Source organism: Sinohyriopsis cumingii, chromosome 13 (genome assembly GCF_028554795.1).
Source record: "Sinohyriopsis cumingii isolate HCF-2022 chromosome 13, ASM2855479v2, whole genome shotgun sequence".
NCBI classification, from domain to species: Eukaryota; Metazoa; Mollusca; class Bivalvia; order Unionida; family Unionidae; genus Sinohyriopsis; species Sinohyriopsis cumingii.
In genome coordinates, this window is record NC_142973.1 from 17,681,387 (window position 1) to 17,699,724 (window position 18,338).

The 18,338-nt window shown below is 39.0% G+C and overlaps 1 protein-coding gene across 3 annotated transcripts in view; it reads right to left on the reverse strand.

Moving 5' to 3' along the window:
* The window catches only part of LOC149784997 (putative phosphatidate phosphatase), a 38,032-nt gene extending 23,278 nt beyond the window's left edge, over positions 1–14,754 (reverse strand). For 2 of the 3 annotated variants that reach the window (XM_089978691.1, XM_089978690.1), the window contains exons 1-3: positions 14,670–14,754; positions 8,829–8,980; positions 593–897 (exon numbers count right to left, since the gene is read on the reverse strand). In XM_089978691.1, the coding sequence (XP_089834817.1) occupies positions 593–897; positions 8,829–8,980; positions 14,670–14,742 (530 nt within the window). In that variant the 5' untranslated portion in view covers positions 14,743–14,754. Of the gene's footprint in view, positions 1–592; positions 898–8,828; positions 8,981–9,882; positions 10,995–14,669 lie in introns of those variants that run through there. The other variant, XM_089978693.1, reaches the window with a different exon arrangement.
* Between the last annotated feature and the right edge of the window lie 3,584 nt (positions 14,755–18,338).

Consider the following 18,338-nt stretch of genomic DNA (forward strand, 5'->3'; position numbering starts at 1 on the left):
TTCAAATAAAGGACTGTATAACTTTCTAAACTTAAGCGCTGTGATGCTAGAGTTTTGTTGTTTCAACTTACCAAGGTCATGAGAAAAAGGCTTAATGCTAGGTCTTGGCAAGTGATCGGAGTAAAGCTGTGTATCAAGAGTCATAACATGCAAGTTATTGAAGTTATACAGGATTTTCATTTTCATTGCAAATTCCTAGTTTGATAATATTTTCAGGAAGATTTCTGTAATGCAAACTATTCAGATATTGGCCTGATATCAATCTAACATCTGGCATATTTTTAATTAAATACTACAGAACTTACATATGACTACTTACAGTGATATAATCAAACTAAACCAACTAACGTATGACTGCTTACACTGGCACAACAACACTAAACCACCTTACAGTGGTATAATGAAACAAAACCACCTTACCTATGATTACTAACTGTGGTATAATGAAACTAAACCACTTTACCTATGACTACTAACTGTGGTATAACAAAACTAAACCACCTTACCTATGACTACTTACAGTGGCATAACAAAACTAAACCACCTTACCTAAGGCTACTTACTGTGGTATAATGAAACTAAACCAACTTACCTAACTTCTCTAACTGCATTCTGATCATCTGAAAGACATTTGAAGTCTTCTATATAAGAATGATTTTCACAATTGATAGTTGTCCAGTCCAGCTGACATACTGAGAAGAAATGTGGGCGCAGTCGACCAATTGAGTATTTTCCAATGTCTGTGGTAAGTTGCTCTACAACAGCCCCAAATAAAAATGGCATGACAGATAAATACAAGTCTCTTACATACACAATTAGCTTGCCATGCTTATTAATAATCTCCTCTTGCTCTGGGATATTCTGCATGCAGACCCGGAATGCTTCCAGGACAATCATCTGGAATGATTCACAACAAAATAATAAACTATTTCAACATTCATAATACAGGCATGCTGACCAACTCAACTTATTTCCTCTTGATCATGATCTAATTAAAGTCTGTCTGCTAACCACTGAAAACCATAAGATTCAAGCAACAATTCAACTATAGCACAAATCTAAACGTTTGAGATGAAATACTGGATCAAGCACTGGCATTTGTATTCATATGAATTTCAAAAATGGTTGATTCCTTAAACAAGTTCTTTATTCATAATGATGGAATAGCCTAAAATGAGGTAAGCACAGCTCGAATGAAATTTCCCACTAGATCTAGTAAAACCTCCCACTAGCTCTAATACAATTTCCCATTTGCTTACTATAGGCAAGTTGGTACAATGCTAAGGGTCAACATTAAAATCAACTGTACTCACCCAAGAAAATCTCAGATGTCTACCAGTAACCTACTGGCTTATAGCTGTATGGTAAACCAAGTGTAGAAAAAAGAAAACAAGAGGCCCAATTTTGACTTTAATTGCTCACCTGGCTGTATACGCCTCCAAAAAAGAGCAAGAGAAATCTTAATAAGCATAATCCCTACTGTCAGAATTTTTCACATACTGTTTATCAATCATGAAAAATGATTATTGCAGTAAAATATGTTGATTCAATAATATCTACCAGATCATAATAGGTTCAGGGTCCTTCCACTAACTGGGAAATCCAGCATTCCAAGCAAATAAAGACTTTAAACTTGTTTAAGCATTCAAGATGCTAAGATCATCTGCATACCCAAACAAATGTCAGAGAAAAGTGGTCTCCTCATTCATAGAGGGATTGGTGCAGAAACCCATCAATCGTCAGGTACTACTGGACAATTCGAGTGGAAATGCATTCATTTCCAGGAATGTAAAGGCATTGATGTGAGTGGTCTTATCATGAAAGGGTATGTATTATCATAGGAACATTTGTTTAGTCCAGATATTGGTTTCTCCTTCAAATATATTACTTGATCATTATACATTAGCAGAATAGGTAAGAGTAGGTGGGAGTAATATCCCCTTACCTTGGAGTAATCTGCCCTGGCTCAGGTCTCCTATAAGCTGCTTTATGTCTCATGTGAGATACAGGCAAATAATAGCAGATTGATAAGAGACACAGTGTAAAAGAAGACAAATCTGTTCTAGACAATCCAGCAGAATTATAGTTACCCACATTGTAGAAAGCAGCTAAGGGACATTGGAAAGTAGCCTGATGAGGTACTGATATAGTCCTGAAGAAAGCAGCTAAGGGACATGGGAAAGTAGCCTGATGAGGTGCTGATATAGTCCCCACCAGGTCAGACTGAGGCCCATATGCATGCTTTGATACTACTTCAGGCATATTCCAGGGTAAATGAACTAAATCATGGGTTGACCAAATTCATCAGGTTATCTTTTTATGACCCATCCCAAATATAACCATCCACTCTTTCTTTCACAACTGCATCTTCACAAGTTTCAAACTTTATGATCAAATAATTACAATTTATTTGAATGCATAACAATTTTATTTTGATACCTCTTGTTTAAGCAGTGCAAAATACAATCATTTGTTCTGTTAAATAAAATTAATGGAAACCAAACTGGTTGGGAGGGCGTATGTGTATTATTATTGGGTAAGTATTCTTGAAAAAACATATTTTAGTAAGAAAAATTTGGTTTCTTCTTTAACTCATTAACCCCTGGTGCCGCATTTACGCATCAGGAGGTAGTAGCCTACTGCCGAGCTCTGTAGCGTCAAGGTCATGCATGATACACTAAAGTGGGTGGTATTATAGAAAGGTAGACAGATGTAACTCTTCAATGATACGAAATAATCTGGATGTTCTAGTTACACTACAAAATACAGAGGGAAAAACCTAATATTTTGGACCTGATTTTTTTCCACCCAAAATTTGTCCATGGTCGGAATTAGAATTAGTGTTTGGAATTTAAACTTTTTAGCCTTAGATCTAAGGCAGACCAATCTGAACTGCACACAGACAGGTGAACCTTTGCAGAATAAAGAGTGGTCTCAATACAAAAATGATGGGTCCATTAAGCAAAAAAAAAAAAAAAAAAAAGAACTCCAACTTTTACCCTTCTGTTCATGCGTGAGTGAAATAGCCAATGAAAAATGATGTTTCTAACACAACTAGGCATTAGTCAAACGGAAAATCTCTTGGAAGTTGATGCAGTAGGATGTACATCTATTCAGAAACAGTCCCAAAAATGTGTTTCCTAGTCATATTTCAGGCGAAAATGACAAAAAACTCCAGGGGTTAATGAGTTAAATACATTACCAAATCATAATACCTTAAAAGAATAAGTTAAGAGGTGGAGAGAGGTACATCCCCTTAACCTGGAGATACTATCTCCGGTCCTTAAAGGTATGTGAGACAGCATCTTAAGCTGTCAATCAACCTGGAAGGGGGACCTGTTCAGCTACAGATATACGTCGCACTAGATCGAATTGGGACCTTTGGATGACAGATATCAGAGATAAAATCTAGAGAATGTGGATACTGATCTCCACCCCATGGTTTGAAAGATATTAGCTAGAGAACTGTTCTGGTCAAATGTTAAGCTGGTGGCAACTGCCAAAATGCATAAGAAATTCACGTCACCAAGCTCAGGTTATTTCTCGATATGCAGAGCGAATACCCCACTTAATCCAGGATGAGATAGTCTGTGTTCATATATTCTCCTGTACTTCTTGAGAAGAAAATAAAAGGCGCAATCTTGCTCAATACAGCGGCTCTGTTCTATTTCAGTACCATTTCAAAGCTCGAACTGGGTTTTGTAGGTGGTCTTCAGCTGACGTATCCAGGATAGACAGAGGTTTCATGATGAAGTCTGGTAACCTTCGAAAGCAGATTGTTCTTGATGATAGAAGAGGATGCCATCATCAGTAAGACTGACCCATCTTGTCTGAACTACATGTGATCGCTAATGCAATGCAGGTCTTGCATGAAAACTGCACCAGAGATGCCCAAGAGAGTGGTTCAAAAAGTCTCTTGTTCATCCAGGTTAATACCCAGGATAGATGCCATTATGGCCACAGGGCTAAAAAAATTTGGCCATGTATACTCAAAGCCAGAGAGAAGTTCATGTAAGTCCTTATTTTGTCTAATATCCTCTCTTCCATGGAGACAAAAGGTGTTAGAGATCATGGAACAGTAACCTTTAATCATAATCGGTATGAACTTTATCACTTTGAAGAGAAGAAGATAAGTGAAAACGTGTCATTTGCCTCCATAAGCTTTCAGGGTGGAAGGCTTCTTGCTGGAGCGATTCTTTCCCAGACTGGTTGTGAGAATTGTTTATTTCTGAGGCCTGTTTCATATGATCCAGATGTGCAGGTTTAGTAGCTCAGGGTAAGAATGAAACAACTGCTGTCATGGTTGTTTGAGTAGTTGAGGGAAAATCTGAATTTTCCAAGGAGTTTCTGTTGCGAGATTGATGAGGCCATTGATGCACGACTTCTCCCATCTGAGTGGTGCAATGAGGATAGGGCATCACTGATTTTCTTGCTTTCTGTATCACTTTGGAATCAGATGTGTTGGAGGGTAAGTGTATGCATCCAGGCCATTCCAATATATTGATGGAGCGTCGACTGCCCAGGCTTTTGAGTCTGTAACTGGAGATACAGAGGTTGGGAGTTAGTATTCCACCTTTTCACAAACAGGTCCACCAAATGTCGGTCCCATCAGGTACATATCTGAGTAAAAACCAAGGAATGAGGAGACCATTCTGTCTGTATTAGTTGATTGTTCGAGGACAAAGATTTGGCTAGTATGTTAGGCATCACAGGATATGGCAAACTTGTACGTGGATTTGTTGTTGACAACACCACTTTAGAAAGTCCTGCAAGGGTCTGGGGACTTGGCTCCTCCTTGTCGTATGAGATAAGTCACCACTTTAGTATTGTCAGACAGAATGAGCACTCCCTTTCCATTTAAATATTCTTGCCAACAGTGACAGGCTGTCATCTCCAGAATATTGGTAAGTTGATGTCGTTCCTTGGGAGACCATGTACCACTTGCTTCCTGAAAGGCTGGCAGTAAGCAGACTCTCCAGCAATCTGTACATGCATTGGTACAAACTGTAATCTCAGGCTGTTGTACTTTCAGAGGTATACCTGCCTTGAACCAAGTTAGGATGCCCCAATTCCACAGATCATGCCTCAATTGTGTTCAGATGAGGAGAAGTTGGTCCAGTGGACAAACATTTGGCCTCCATTTGGATAGAAAAATCATTTGCAATAGGCATGTTAAAAGGCGACCTAGGACAATGAGGTCTGCTGACGTGATGAGCAAACAGAATTTCCTCAAAAGTAAAGAAGCCAACATGCTTCAGATTGTCACTGCCCGATCCTGATGGAGATAAACTTTGATGCCTGTGTATTGAACTCCATACCCAGGAAAACAAATTGTTGAGATGGTACTAGGTCATAATTTTCCTTGTTGATGAGGTTGGTAAGTAGTGTAACAAGGGTAACAATGTAGTCATGAGAATTAACTCACCTGATGTTTCTGCAGAATTTCATCCAGACAACTTGATGTTGCTGGCACTGAAATGGTCCAGACATGTGCTATTATTTGATTATCATACAAGTGAAAACCCAGGGGTAGTGCCCTGAACTGATATATGATGTGGACGAATCGCAGGAATATCCTGGAAGCCTTGTGAATAGGAACATGAAGATATGCATCTTTTAAGTCCACACATATGGTGAAGTCTCCCTCTTGGATGGAATTCAAAATGCGCCATGGTATTTTGAGAACCAAGGGGCATAAATGAATTGATTGAAGGTGTTTAGGTCAATGATCGGGTGCAGAGGGCTGTTAGCCTTATGGACTAAGAAAAGACTTAAAGAAAACTCCAGAGAAACACTGGGACAAATGATAGGACCCTCTCAGTGCTTTATCCACTTTGGTTTGCGAGAACTGAGGCTTTCACTGGGTGGAGCTTTGATGGGGTGGTTTTCAGACGTTTGTGTCTGAGGTGTGGCCCTTGGGTCTTTTGTTGATTTCCCATATTATCCCTGAGGGAGGGAAATTGGTCTCCTTGGTGGCTTGTTTGCAGATCTCTTCAATCTGTCCGCAAAACAGAACGTTACAGGATAAAGGCTGTGCTCTTAGCTTGGCTTTATGGTGGTCATTTAGGAAAGTGTTGGCAGAGAGCACAGAGTCATGTTCTGCCAATTGTAAATTGTACCTGCAGTTACGGCATTGGCAAAAGGGTGTGGAGTGCCTGCATTCAGTACTCAGGCCATTCTTGAGGTATTCGGAGTGTGAGAAGATAAGCTATGTTCCGCCTGTTGGAAGACAGCCATAGAGACAAAGTCCAACATTGATGCCACAGCAACGATATTGTGCACTAACTGCCAAGTGTCATCAAAAGCCATCCAATCCATATGTATGGAGAGTGACTTTGTCATCCCAAGAGTGGTTATATCACTGTCAATTGCTGGGGTTTCCAAATGAAACACTTGTGTATGGCCAAGGTAGAAATGCCGACGAATTGATGATGAAGGCAAGTCAGAATGTCTGCAACTCTCCCAGACTGCTTAAGTAACTGAAGTTGGACTCATCTGTTTCGTCATCAACAGATGCTGGGGCTCTGATCCAGGTTGTTGATGGTGTGGGAGAAGAGTGACGAGGTCTGCTGTTTACTTATCTCATAGGAAGCCCTCAAGCCGTGACTTCTAAACAATTACTGAGTAAAGGGTCTCTTCTCATGGCAAAGCTTAGAGAGATTGCGAAGTGACATCTGTTGAAACTTGAAGACAAGCAACATCTTTCTGGTTGCCTGTGTTGAAAAGTGAGGAACTAATCTTGGCATCATGCCGAATGAGTGACAAGGAAGTATGTGGGTTAGACTGGTCCCTGTACATGTCTGCATAAGGCGCATTCAAGGTACTGGAAGCCAGACTGTTAGTAACTGAGCCCATAAATATTGATGTTTTGACCCTTTATAATAGGCTGGTCACAACATAAATAGGCCATCTGCATGGGAGGATGTAGTTAGAATCATCAGTTGGAATGGATTGTGGAATGTTTGATCCCTGTAACCAGTCCGTATGTCAGCTGAATGAGACAGAACTTGGCTGTTTGTTTAGCTCTTTCCCTTGCTGTTTCACAAAAGGAATAGATTCAAACCCCAAGGAGGCAAGGAGTTGACAATAATACCAAGTCCTGTGGTGGTGACTTGGGTGCCAAAACTGTTTCGGAGCGTGCCTATGTCCGGCACTTCATGGCTTAAGGGTAAGGGTTGACTTATCTCCCTTGTCCACCAGAAATTCTCACAAAGCAAAATATCAACATGCAGACTTGTGACATCCTTGTCCTTGGCTGTGTGTTTCTGTGCTTTGTCCAAAGTTCTAATTTGTAAAACAAATAGAGCAAAACATACGAAGCACCTGTCTTTTGTTAACGCAATGTCAGTACAGAGATAAATGTTAAAAAACTGATAACTGACAGCCTAATAATGCAATGAAGTGTACAGGTAAAATATAAAAACAATACCACATGTACAGAGTAGACATGAATACCTGTGGGCCTGCACCTGTGTAGTTTGAATACAGAGTGGATGCAGAGCTAATCCAAATAATGGTTACCTGGAAAATAGTAATAGCAGACAATCTTAATTACAACTCTACCTGAAAGGATGGTCACAGGCGATATGTACAGGTAGAATCGATGAAGCATGGTGTTCCAAGGCTAAGGATGCTGTGGTAAATGAAATTCACCTATATGTACCAGTAATGATGGAATAATACATACATAAAGAGTTTCTGAAGGGCATAAAGACACACACACAATATTGTAGCCCAGCTCTATCTTGTGAAGTCACATATGCTATCCATGTGAGTGACTAAGTGCTCTGTAAATATGATGGAATACTTAGGCAGATAAACATCACACAAGTGTCACTGATAGAAACATGCATGAGCAAGACACGACTGACTAAATTGTGTATAGAAAGCTGGCTTGTACTTATCCAACCAGAGCAGAAGCAAGACAGAAATGAAAACAACTGTCTATATTACACACAAAAACATTCACCAAAAAGGGAACTGTGGCACCATTATAGATACTTGAAAAGTGAAAATATCCATTTTGAGGGAAGAGAAAAAGGCTCACCTCCCCTTTTCTAATTTTCTTTTTGTACAAATAAAATTACTTAAGTTGGCACCCAGATACTATGAATGGCTTGGAATAGAAACTCACCAATATGTACCCGTTTGTAATGGAATTACACATATATTAGTAGTTTTTATAGGACTTGAATGTACAAAATAATTATAGCCCAAACTAAACGTGAAGTTGCCTAGGCTCCTTGTGCAAGTAACTAAATGTGTGACGACAACAATGTGTTAGCAAATTGTAAAGACAGAGTTTTGTTGGCATACGAAGAAAAAAAGTTGAAAATTTAATGGAGCATACCTTCTATAAAAGTGAAAAACTCCTCCTACTTGTAACTGTATATCTTCCACATAGATTCTGGCTTTTGCAAAGGTCTCTTGTGACGAGTGCATGCTTCTTGGCACAAGCAGAAGCAGTAACTGGAAGGTTTATGCCAATCCTTATACCTATGGGAGATCACTCTACTCGACCACCATCTAGGTCTGCAGACAACATTTAGCTCCCTTTAGCTAAAAGTAGTATCTGGGAGGGCTGGATTTGCAAGATAGAAGTAGTTCTCCTAAGGAGTTATGATTGGGTAACATATTTAAAGAAGAAATGTACCTTCCTTATTACAATTTTGACAAAAGAATGAAATATTAGTTTCTCTGAGACCATAGATATTCTCCGAATCAAAACACACATATGTACTTAGCATTTCCAAGTAGGCAATATAGTGTCATCCTAAAGTTTCGACTTGAATCCAAACAAATAAAATAGTGAATTAAAAAATGCTTACAATGGCTATTGGAACTGTAAAGCCAACAAAATAGAGAGTGAAGGAGGTTATCGTTGAATCCTTGAATGGGTGTTTTAGACTATCATCATCACAGAAAAATCCTCTTTTAAAAGGGTCTCCATGCAGCCTGTACATCAACAGACATATCCCACCTGAAAAACACAATATAAACATTTTCTGAAAAAGCTGACTTGCTAAATGTGACACTTGTTATGACCATATGATTTATCAGGTGTTGCGTATTCAGCAGGACACATAAATGCATCATTTGCTGTTATGATCACATGACTTACAATGTGCTGTGCATTCAGCAGGATACATAAATGCATCATCCGCTGTTATGATCACATGACTTATGATGTGTTGTGTATTCAGCAGGACACATAAATGCATCATTTGCTGTTATGATCACATGGCTTATGTGTTGTGTATTCAGCAGGACACATAAATGCATCATTTGCTGTTATGATCACGACTTATGATGTGTTGTGTATTCAGCAGGACACATAAATGCATTATTTGCTGTTATGATCACATGACTTATGATGTGTTGTGTATTCAGCAGGACACATAAATTCATCATTTGCTGTTATAATCACATGATCTACTAGGTGTTTTGTATTCAATAAATGCCAGTCATTTGCTATTAATATCACATGGCTTACAATGTGTTGTGTATTCAAAAGACACATAAATGCATCATTTCCTATCATTAGCACATGGCTTACTGTGTTGTGTATTCACCAGGACACATAAATGCCTGTCACTTGCTATTATGATCACATAGCTTATAAAGATCTCATGTATTTGGCAGAGTGTGATTTTTGGGTGTTGTGTACTTGTAAGGTCCAATATGTATCATAGGCCCTGAAAATATCATCATAATTCAGACTATAATTGGTTTCAAACATCATCATGAATGCTGGTGCTGCATTAAAAACTGTATTAATACAAATAGGATTACAAATAGACAAAGAGAGTTCCTTTTACATCAGCTTAAATAATTTCATACCTTTCTTTTCATCTTAATTTGAACTGTATGTATAAAACTCACCTTCAAAGGGTCAAGGTTCTTGAAATGCTGAAAGTGCCATCATGCTGTCAAATTGTTTTTGTTTTTGGTTTTTTTCTGCAGGAGTGCTCTCACAATAACCTCCAAGCTGATTTCCAGTCAATAATTATTTCATGAACTGTCTTCAAGGTTTTATTTAGATTTATAAAAAGTAGTCATTTTTACAGAATGATGTTTTGTTTATCTTTGCGCATGTCTTGGCTCACAGAGTTGGGAACTCATATTAATGCTATTGTACTGATCGGAGTGAAATTGCATTAGTCATACCATACTCACTTTGATGACTTTTTCCAAGAAAAATCAAGTGGTTGAGTTTTTAAAAATATGTTGACACCATTTCAGATGGTTCAAAAGTGGTGGTAGTTGAGAAATACAAAAGTCAGTTTTCTTTTAATTCTTTAACATAATGAATAGGCTTGATCTAGATAACTGGAGACCTCAGCCTATTATGTACTTGGCCCATGAAGGACCATTACAGATTTGGACCATGTAAATTTAATTAAGAAATATCTCCATAACATAATCGGCCCATTACAGAGTCTGCCTTACCTTTGACCTTATATGGCTTCATAACACTTGTTGCTATTGAACAATAAATAACAAACAATGTCCATTCTGAACCAAGGTTTGAAGTTTTAGGGTGATGCTTACCTATAATTATGTATGGCTTCATAATAGTGAGGAAGAAATATGTAAATGAAACATGTTATTTACTAACTAATTAGTTAATCATTAATCATTATGAAAACTTTATGGGTTTGATTGACAGTGAGGGGAACAGTTACCATCTTTTGTAAACAAAATTAAAAATGAATCAGCACTTGATCTTTGCATCAACCGATATATTTACTGTTCCCCAAAATTAAATGAAATTAAATGATCGCATCAATGGCATGCATCCTTGGGTGGTGACCGCTGTATGGAGTGTTCAAGAGTACCAGTAAATGCAAGTACCAGTAAATGCAAAGTAGTATGCACATGCTTGTGAGTCCTTAACTCATGGCAACACTGAGCTTGTAATACAAGTATGTTACAATCATATTTGGTACCCCAAATTTCATTCACAATAACAGTTAAAATATCTTTTGAACAAGGATATTTCTTTTCTGAATAGAAAATATTGTGTCTTTTATAAATGACTAAGTAGTTAATACTTCTGTATAGTTAATGCTTTCATTCACTTTTTTCCACTATAAAACAGACTCTCTTACAAGTAATTTGAACGCCTCATTGCATAAACCACATGATAAATAAATATATTTCTTGCTGATAATTGATCTTTTGTTTTTAGGTTAAAGCTTCAGCTCTTCAGTATATATAGTATCCAGTAAGACAGGCAGTGGAAGAAGACATCATGCTGAACAACATCAACCTGATAATCCTAACATCACCAAAGTCATCAACCTTGAAAGACTTGCCAATAAATTGCATGCAGACTTGAGACCTGATGAATCTACGACTCCTGATTTTGAAGCAAGTTAAATTATTATAAGCTTTTATATAAAATAACTGGTCTGGACAACAAGTATCTACAATTTTAATTGTATTGATATCTTTATATTTCATTTTACAGATTGATACAAAACTTTTCAAGTACAATGACTTTCTCATTGAACATCTGCATTGTGGACACTAGATGCCCTCTCATTTTTGAAATGCCTTCTCAGCTTCAAATCCTAAAGAATGCCAAGCATTGGTTTTGTGACGGCACATTTAAGATAGTCTCCTTGTCTTTTGAGCAGATGTGGTCCATCCATGCATTTATCTGTAAAGGTCACTGCATAAAACAGATTCATTTGGTATTTTGTCTAATATCAAGATAGAAGGAAACAAATTATGTAATTATGTACCCGGTAGTGGTAAATATAATTTAAAATTTTTCATGGGGTTTTAGTCATTTTTCTTTTTATTAATTATTATTTGATTGCAAGATAAACTGCAAAGCTAAATTGCACATGTTTAAAAGAATCTAATGTCACTGATGGAAAATATTTGGGATACCTGACTTTAGTTTTTAATTATTTACTAAATCATTGTTTTTGAGATCAGAACTCATCAACTGCCTTCTCTTTTAGGCATTTCGGACGCTGAAAGAGATTTTTTTTAGGTGTACCCCATGTTCAGGGCTTTGTTACGGACTTTGAAAAAGGTAGGCATATACTGTAACTAATAAGAAATAGAAAATTTCAGATTTCTGTTTTTATATTGAATAAACTTTACACACACAATCATTTGGAAACTGATGATCATATCAAAATAATGTTAATTTACATATAACATACTTATTTTGTTCTTCCATTTATACAATATTATCTGTTTTATAAGAAATTCATTAATATTACAGGTGCTTGGAAAGCTGTATGCCAGGAGTTTCCCAATAGTCTCATCAAAGGTTGTGTTTTCCATTTTAACCAAGCAATTTAGTGCAACACAACATATGACCTGCATAGTCCAAAGTACTGGTACATAAAGTCACATTCCTTCCAGCAGCAGACATAAAACCAGTCTTTGACAATCTGGAACCATGGGCAAATTTTCCTGAACAGCATTTAGTATGATACATATACCATTCCTTCCAGCTGCAGACATAAAACCAGTCTTTGACAATGGAACCATGGGCAAATTCTGCTGAACTGCAGCAGCTTGCACGATATATATATAACAACTTGCTGAACAACCCTGTATGGTATGCCCATAAATGGAATATTTTCCAACACAGCATCAGAACAAATAATGATGATGAGGGTAATTAATATGAATGAACTAGTCAAAAGTGAACAGATTAAAAACAATTATGAGAATACAATTGCTCACGAGATATAAAGACTTAGTCATGAATGAGAGTAGTTTATCAACATCAATAATTTAATTACCCTTGCTACAATTTCTAATGTAAATTTTAAAAGTTTATAATCATAATTTTTTTAATGTCGTAATAACTGTATACTGTATTTTTTAAGTATTTTCTTTAGACTTCTTTCAATTGGCATACCCTTATCAATCAAGACACCAGGAAAGACAACCTGATATTTTATGTGCTAATGCCACTCCTACAAAGTCAGGTAAACCTTATCAACATCCAACAGAGCCTGGGCGGTGAAGAACATATACTGAGAGATCTGCATAGCCAGAATAAAGACCTGTAGGGTCAACTTCAACAGTACTGGGTGGAATATTCCAAGGGACAGACAAATGCTTCAAAACTACTGAAGCATCTAGTTGACTGGTCAATTGATCTCAGTACATGTTATGCAGCAGCAACTGTACACACAGTAAAACATCTACCGCTCCAAATATAGTCCTACAATTTAAGATGTCTACTCTGATATTTACGTTTCTGGGTCAATGTCTTACTGCCTCAATAATGGCATTGTGTAATGTGTTCCCCAGTTGACTGACACGGGAATAACAGGCCAAATTTTCAGGAACAACTCACATCAGTGTTAAAGCCTTATTTTAGCATATGAATTCTTGTTGAGGGCATCTGCTGTGTAGCTATTTATGGAACAGGGGATTCTCCATCTGCAACATAATAGCTATGACAACATAAAAAAAAGTAATTCTACCAATGGTAGGTGGTCTAAGACTTTGAACATTCCATAGCACGGTCTAAATCATTTATCTAAATTGGTATATGTGATCTAAGTAGTAGTTCAATATTCAAAGCAGAGATGTGTTGTTTCATTTGACATACGAATGACTCTTGGATTTGATGCTCTCATGAGTTCATTGTGACATGCCTGTATTGTTATTTTCCAGACATGTGAGTAACCAATTTTCATTTCTTTAAATCTTTTTTCGTGTTCTTCAACAGTTTACTTTATCTACTTACAAATGAATTTAAGACTATCGCTAAATGGTTATAGTGATGGGGGTCCAATAGTAAAACAGTGCAAGACATCAACTATGACAGTTACAGTGGGAGCGTAGCGAGATTTTGACACCCACCCACCCCAAATTGTAACTATCAAGGTTGACATCTTACACTGTAGAACTGTGAATCCAACTGTTATAATATTAGTTTCTGAAGCCCCATCCTCCCTAAGTCCATTTACCTATAGTTTTAAATTCACTTGCCACAGTGAATGAGCTGTACAACATAACCACAATGTTCTTTTTTTCAGGCTTTAAGTCTCCCAGCTTTTTCAAACCTAATCAAAGAAAGAATTAGTTATATTCAGAAAAGTCAGAAAGATTTGTTACTTGATTGTCAAATAAATTTGTTAAATTTTCTATTAAAAAAATATAACCCCACCGTTTGTATTTCCTTTCAAAGGTATGTATGCTTCCCGATTCAGTATTTACATTAGTTACTTACAACGTGACTCTATTTATAGAAGTATAAGGTAGTTCTCCGTAAAGTTTATAGAGAAATAAACGCAATTGGATCTGACTATATTCTGACCAATGGAAATCTTCTCTACATTTACCAACTGGTGCAGCAGCAAGTACTTAGGCAGCAAGACGTCGACCCAAAAACTTTGAAGTTTACATTGTAGGACCACTCTATCACTACCACCATGCATTTCAGGATGGACTTTTAACATAATAACACTATACTGCAGTATAAATTATCTCATTGAAGTTCCTCTGTGACGGTCCAAGACCCAATAAACAAATAATAATACAGTACAGAGAAGTGAATTCAAGAACTTGTTTTCTGTTGAAGCGCCACTTCAGGTTTTATCTTTACGCTTTAAATTTCAATCATATGGGTTCTAATCAATATATCAATATATCACGTAAGAAAGAAAAATAAAATTTAATACCAGTCCCTAAAACAATGGCATCAGAAACCACTCTAAATATAATTTGGCATTTGTATTTCCTGAGCAACTCCATCTTAAGGTAACACCGGTCCTACTAAACATCGCAAAGACGGGCAAATACGCGCAAAGACTGGGCAAAGACGGACAAAGACAAGGCAATGAGGACGCATAGACATTTTAAACTGAACATAGTGGAGAATATTCACTGTTGCTGCAAAATTTACTTTAAAAAATTAAATATAAAAGAATTAGATATGGTTGCATTGTCTATGTGTTTTTGTTCTTTTCTTTCAATGCTCGCCCTTTTTCTTACTGACCATGAAACATTCCCTCTTGTAACTTTCTAAAAAAAATATTTAATTACATTAAGTGTTGAAAGAAGGAATAAGACATGCAAATAAATAAATAAATATTTTGACATATGTAAGTTGAATTTTGTTAACTTGTAACTTTTTTTATTGACCATAAAATGCCCTCGTGTACATTTCCAAAACTATTTAAATGTTGAGAGAAGAACAAAGACATGCAAAGACACGACAATGATAGCAAAGATGGACAAAGACAAGCAAAGATGGGCAAAGACATGGTAAATACTTACAAAATTGGAAAATATTTGTAGTTGTATAAAATTGGAATGAACTTTCAGTATTTTACAGCAGTGCATGTCTTCCCTCTTCTTTGGGTTGTACTCGAACTTTAAAACTATCACCACAGATTATATACGGATTTGTTTTACTTTATTAGATGACACATGTACCAATGACAGGAAACTTTAAATCAAGTAAAGTTGAAAACATATTTACTCACTTCTCTTTTCCCAATACTCACCATATGCAAGTTAAAAATATATAACCCTAATAAATGTACAGTATTATTATTAAATGAGATAAAATATTTACAAATACATGTAATGACAAGATTTCATTTTTATTGACAAAAGACATTTTTGAATATTTACAATAATTCAATAGAACTGTGAGTGCAGATAGACATTCAAGAACAAAAAGCAAAAAAAAAAAAAAGCAAACAACATATCACCAATAGAAACATTTATATTTTTATAAAACTGGAATCAACATTCAGTATTTTCCACTCTTGGCATCCGTCCGTCTATGGGAGACGATGGCGTAGCTCCAAAGTAAGCTTTTGTCTATCCTTCTTTCTAGCTCTCTGTTCAGCTTGTTTTATTCTTCTCTCTTCCTCTGCGTTTTGAACTCCCTGCCTGACAGCTAAGCGCCAGCTGGAACGGTTGTTTGCACAGCTCTCCCAGTCGTTGACATTGATGTTTGCCGTCTTCATATCCTTCTTGCAAACATCTTTGTAGCGCAGATGTGGTCGTCCAGTCGGTCGTGCACCTTCTGCTAACTCCCCATATAACAAGTCCTTGGGAATGCGACCTGGGTCCATTCTTTTGACATGGCCAAGCCAGCGAAGGCGCCTCTCGCTGAGAATGGAGAACATGCTGTTCATGTTGGCGCGTTCTAGAACCTCTGTGTTGGGTACTTTGTCCTGCAACTGGATGTGCAGCATGCGCCGCAGACATCTCAGGTGGAAGATGTTGAGTTTCCTCTCGTGTGGTCCATGTTTCGCTGCTGTAGAGAAGTGAGCTGAGTACGCAGGCTTGGTAGACACGCAGTTTGGTCTTCTCTGTGAGGTTGGGGTTGTTCCAAACTCTCTGGTTAAGTCTGGCCATCACTGCTGATGCCTAGGCAATCCTGCCGTTCACCTCAGAATCAATGGAGAGTGAGCTGGAGATGTTAGACCCGAGGTATGTGAAGTTCTCGACAACTTCCAAGTTGTACCCATCGATGGTGACAGAGGGAGGGGAGTCTGCGTCCTGCGCCATGACGTTCGTTTTCTTCAAACTGATGGTCAGTCCAAATTCCTTACAAGCATGGGAGAGGCGGCATACCAGCTGCTGCAGTCCATCTTCCGTGTGTGATGTCAAGGCTGCATCGTCGGCGAAGAGCAATTCACGGATGAGTACCTCTGTGACTTTAGTCTTAGCACGGAGACGGGCGATGTTGAACAGCTTGCCGTCAACCCTGGTATGGATGTACACTCCCTCGCTACAGTCCTTGAATGCGTACTGGAGGAGCATGGAGAAGAAGATGGCAAAGAGCGTCGGCGCAAGGACACAGCCTTGTTTGACTCCACTGATGACTGGGAATGCTTCAGATGTTGCGCCATTGAAGCACACTGTGCTGTGCATGTTCTCGTGGAACGACATGATGACAGCAAGCAGACGTGGGGGGCAGCCGATCTTCTGCAGGAGTCTGAAGAGTCCACTCCAACTAACCAGGTCAAACGCCTTCGTCAGGTCTATGAAGGCAATGTAGAGGGGCATCTGCTGATCGCGACACTTCTCCTGCAGCTGACGTAGTGAGAAGATCATGTCTACAGTTGACCTGCCGGCTCGAAAACCACACTGGGACTCTGGGTAGACGCGGGAGGCTAGGATCTGTAAGCACGCCAAGGCAACACGGGCGAAAGCCTTTCCAACGATGCTGAGGAGGGAGATGCCCCGATAATTGTTGCAGTCGCTGCGGTCTCCTTTGTTTTTGTACAAAGTGACGATGTTGGCGTCACGCATATCCTGTGGGATGTATCCCTGTTCCCAGCAAAGGCAGAGGAGTGTGTGTAGGGGCTGGAGCAGTGCTGGTTTTCCGCTCTTGAGGACTTCAGGCGGAATGCCGTCGCTTCCAGGAGCCTTCCCACAGGCAAGGCAATCGATGGCTTTTCCGAGCTCTTCCAGGGTGGGCTGTGTGTCTAGCTCCTCCATGGCAGGCAGGTCTGGAATGGCGTCCAGGGCAGTTCCAGTGACATTGTTTTGGGTTGCATATAGCTCGAGATAGTGCTCAACCCATCGCTGCAGTTGTTTAACCTGGTCTGTGATGACTTCGCCCATCTTGGACTTGAGGGGGGCGGTCTTGTAGCTGGGGGGGGGGGGGGGGCTGTCGCCTTTTTGATACCCTCATACATTCCTCTTGTATCCCGGTGTCAGCAGCTGTCTGTATACTGTTGCAAAGGCTCAGCCAGTAGGTGTTGCCACAGCGGCGGGCAGTCTTCTGGGCATTGTTCCTTGCAATCCTGAGGGCTTGTAGTGTTCTGGGGCTAGGTGCAGCCTTGTATGCCAGGAGGGCTTTCCTCTTTGCCTCAGTCACGGGCTCCATCTCCTCCCAGTTTGCCTCATACCAGTCGACATTCTTTCGCTCCCTCTTCCCGTAAGCTGTGATGGCTGAATTGTACACAGAGACACGGATATGGGACCACTTTGAGTCAATGGTGTCATCAGGTGTCATTTTGGTGAGGGCTTCCTTCAGTTTGCTGATGAACTGCTGTGTTTTCTCTGGGTTGCTTGCACAGCAGGTGTTGATGCGTGGGTGACCCTTCTTCTTAGCGTTGTGCAGCTTCTTGGGTAATATTCGCACCTTGCTGGCCACGAGGGAATGGTCCGTGTCACAATCGGCACTGTCGTAGCTGCGGGTGAGGAGGACACTGGCCAGTTCTGCACGCCTGGTGATGACGAGGTGTAGTTGGTGCCAGTGGCGTGAACGTGGGTGTCTCCACGACACCTGGTGGATCTCCTTGCATTTGAAGAAAGTGTTGGTCACACATAGACTGTGCGAGCAGCACATCTCCAGCAGTCGCTGACCATTCTCGTTGATC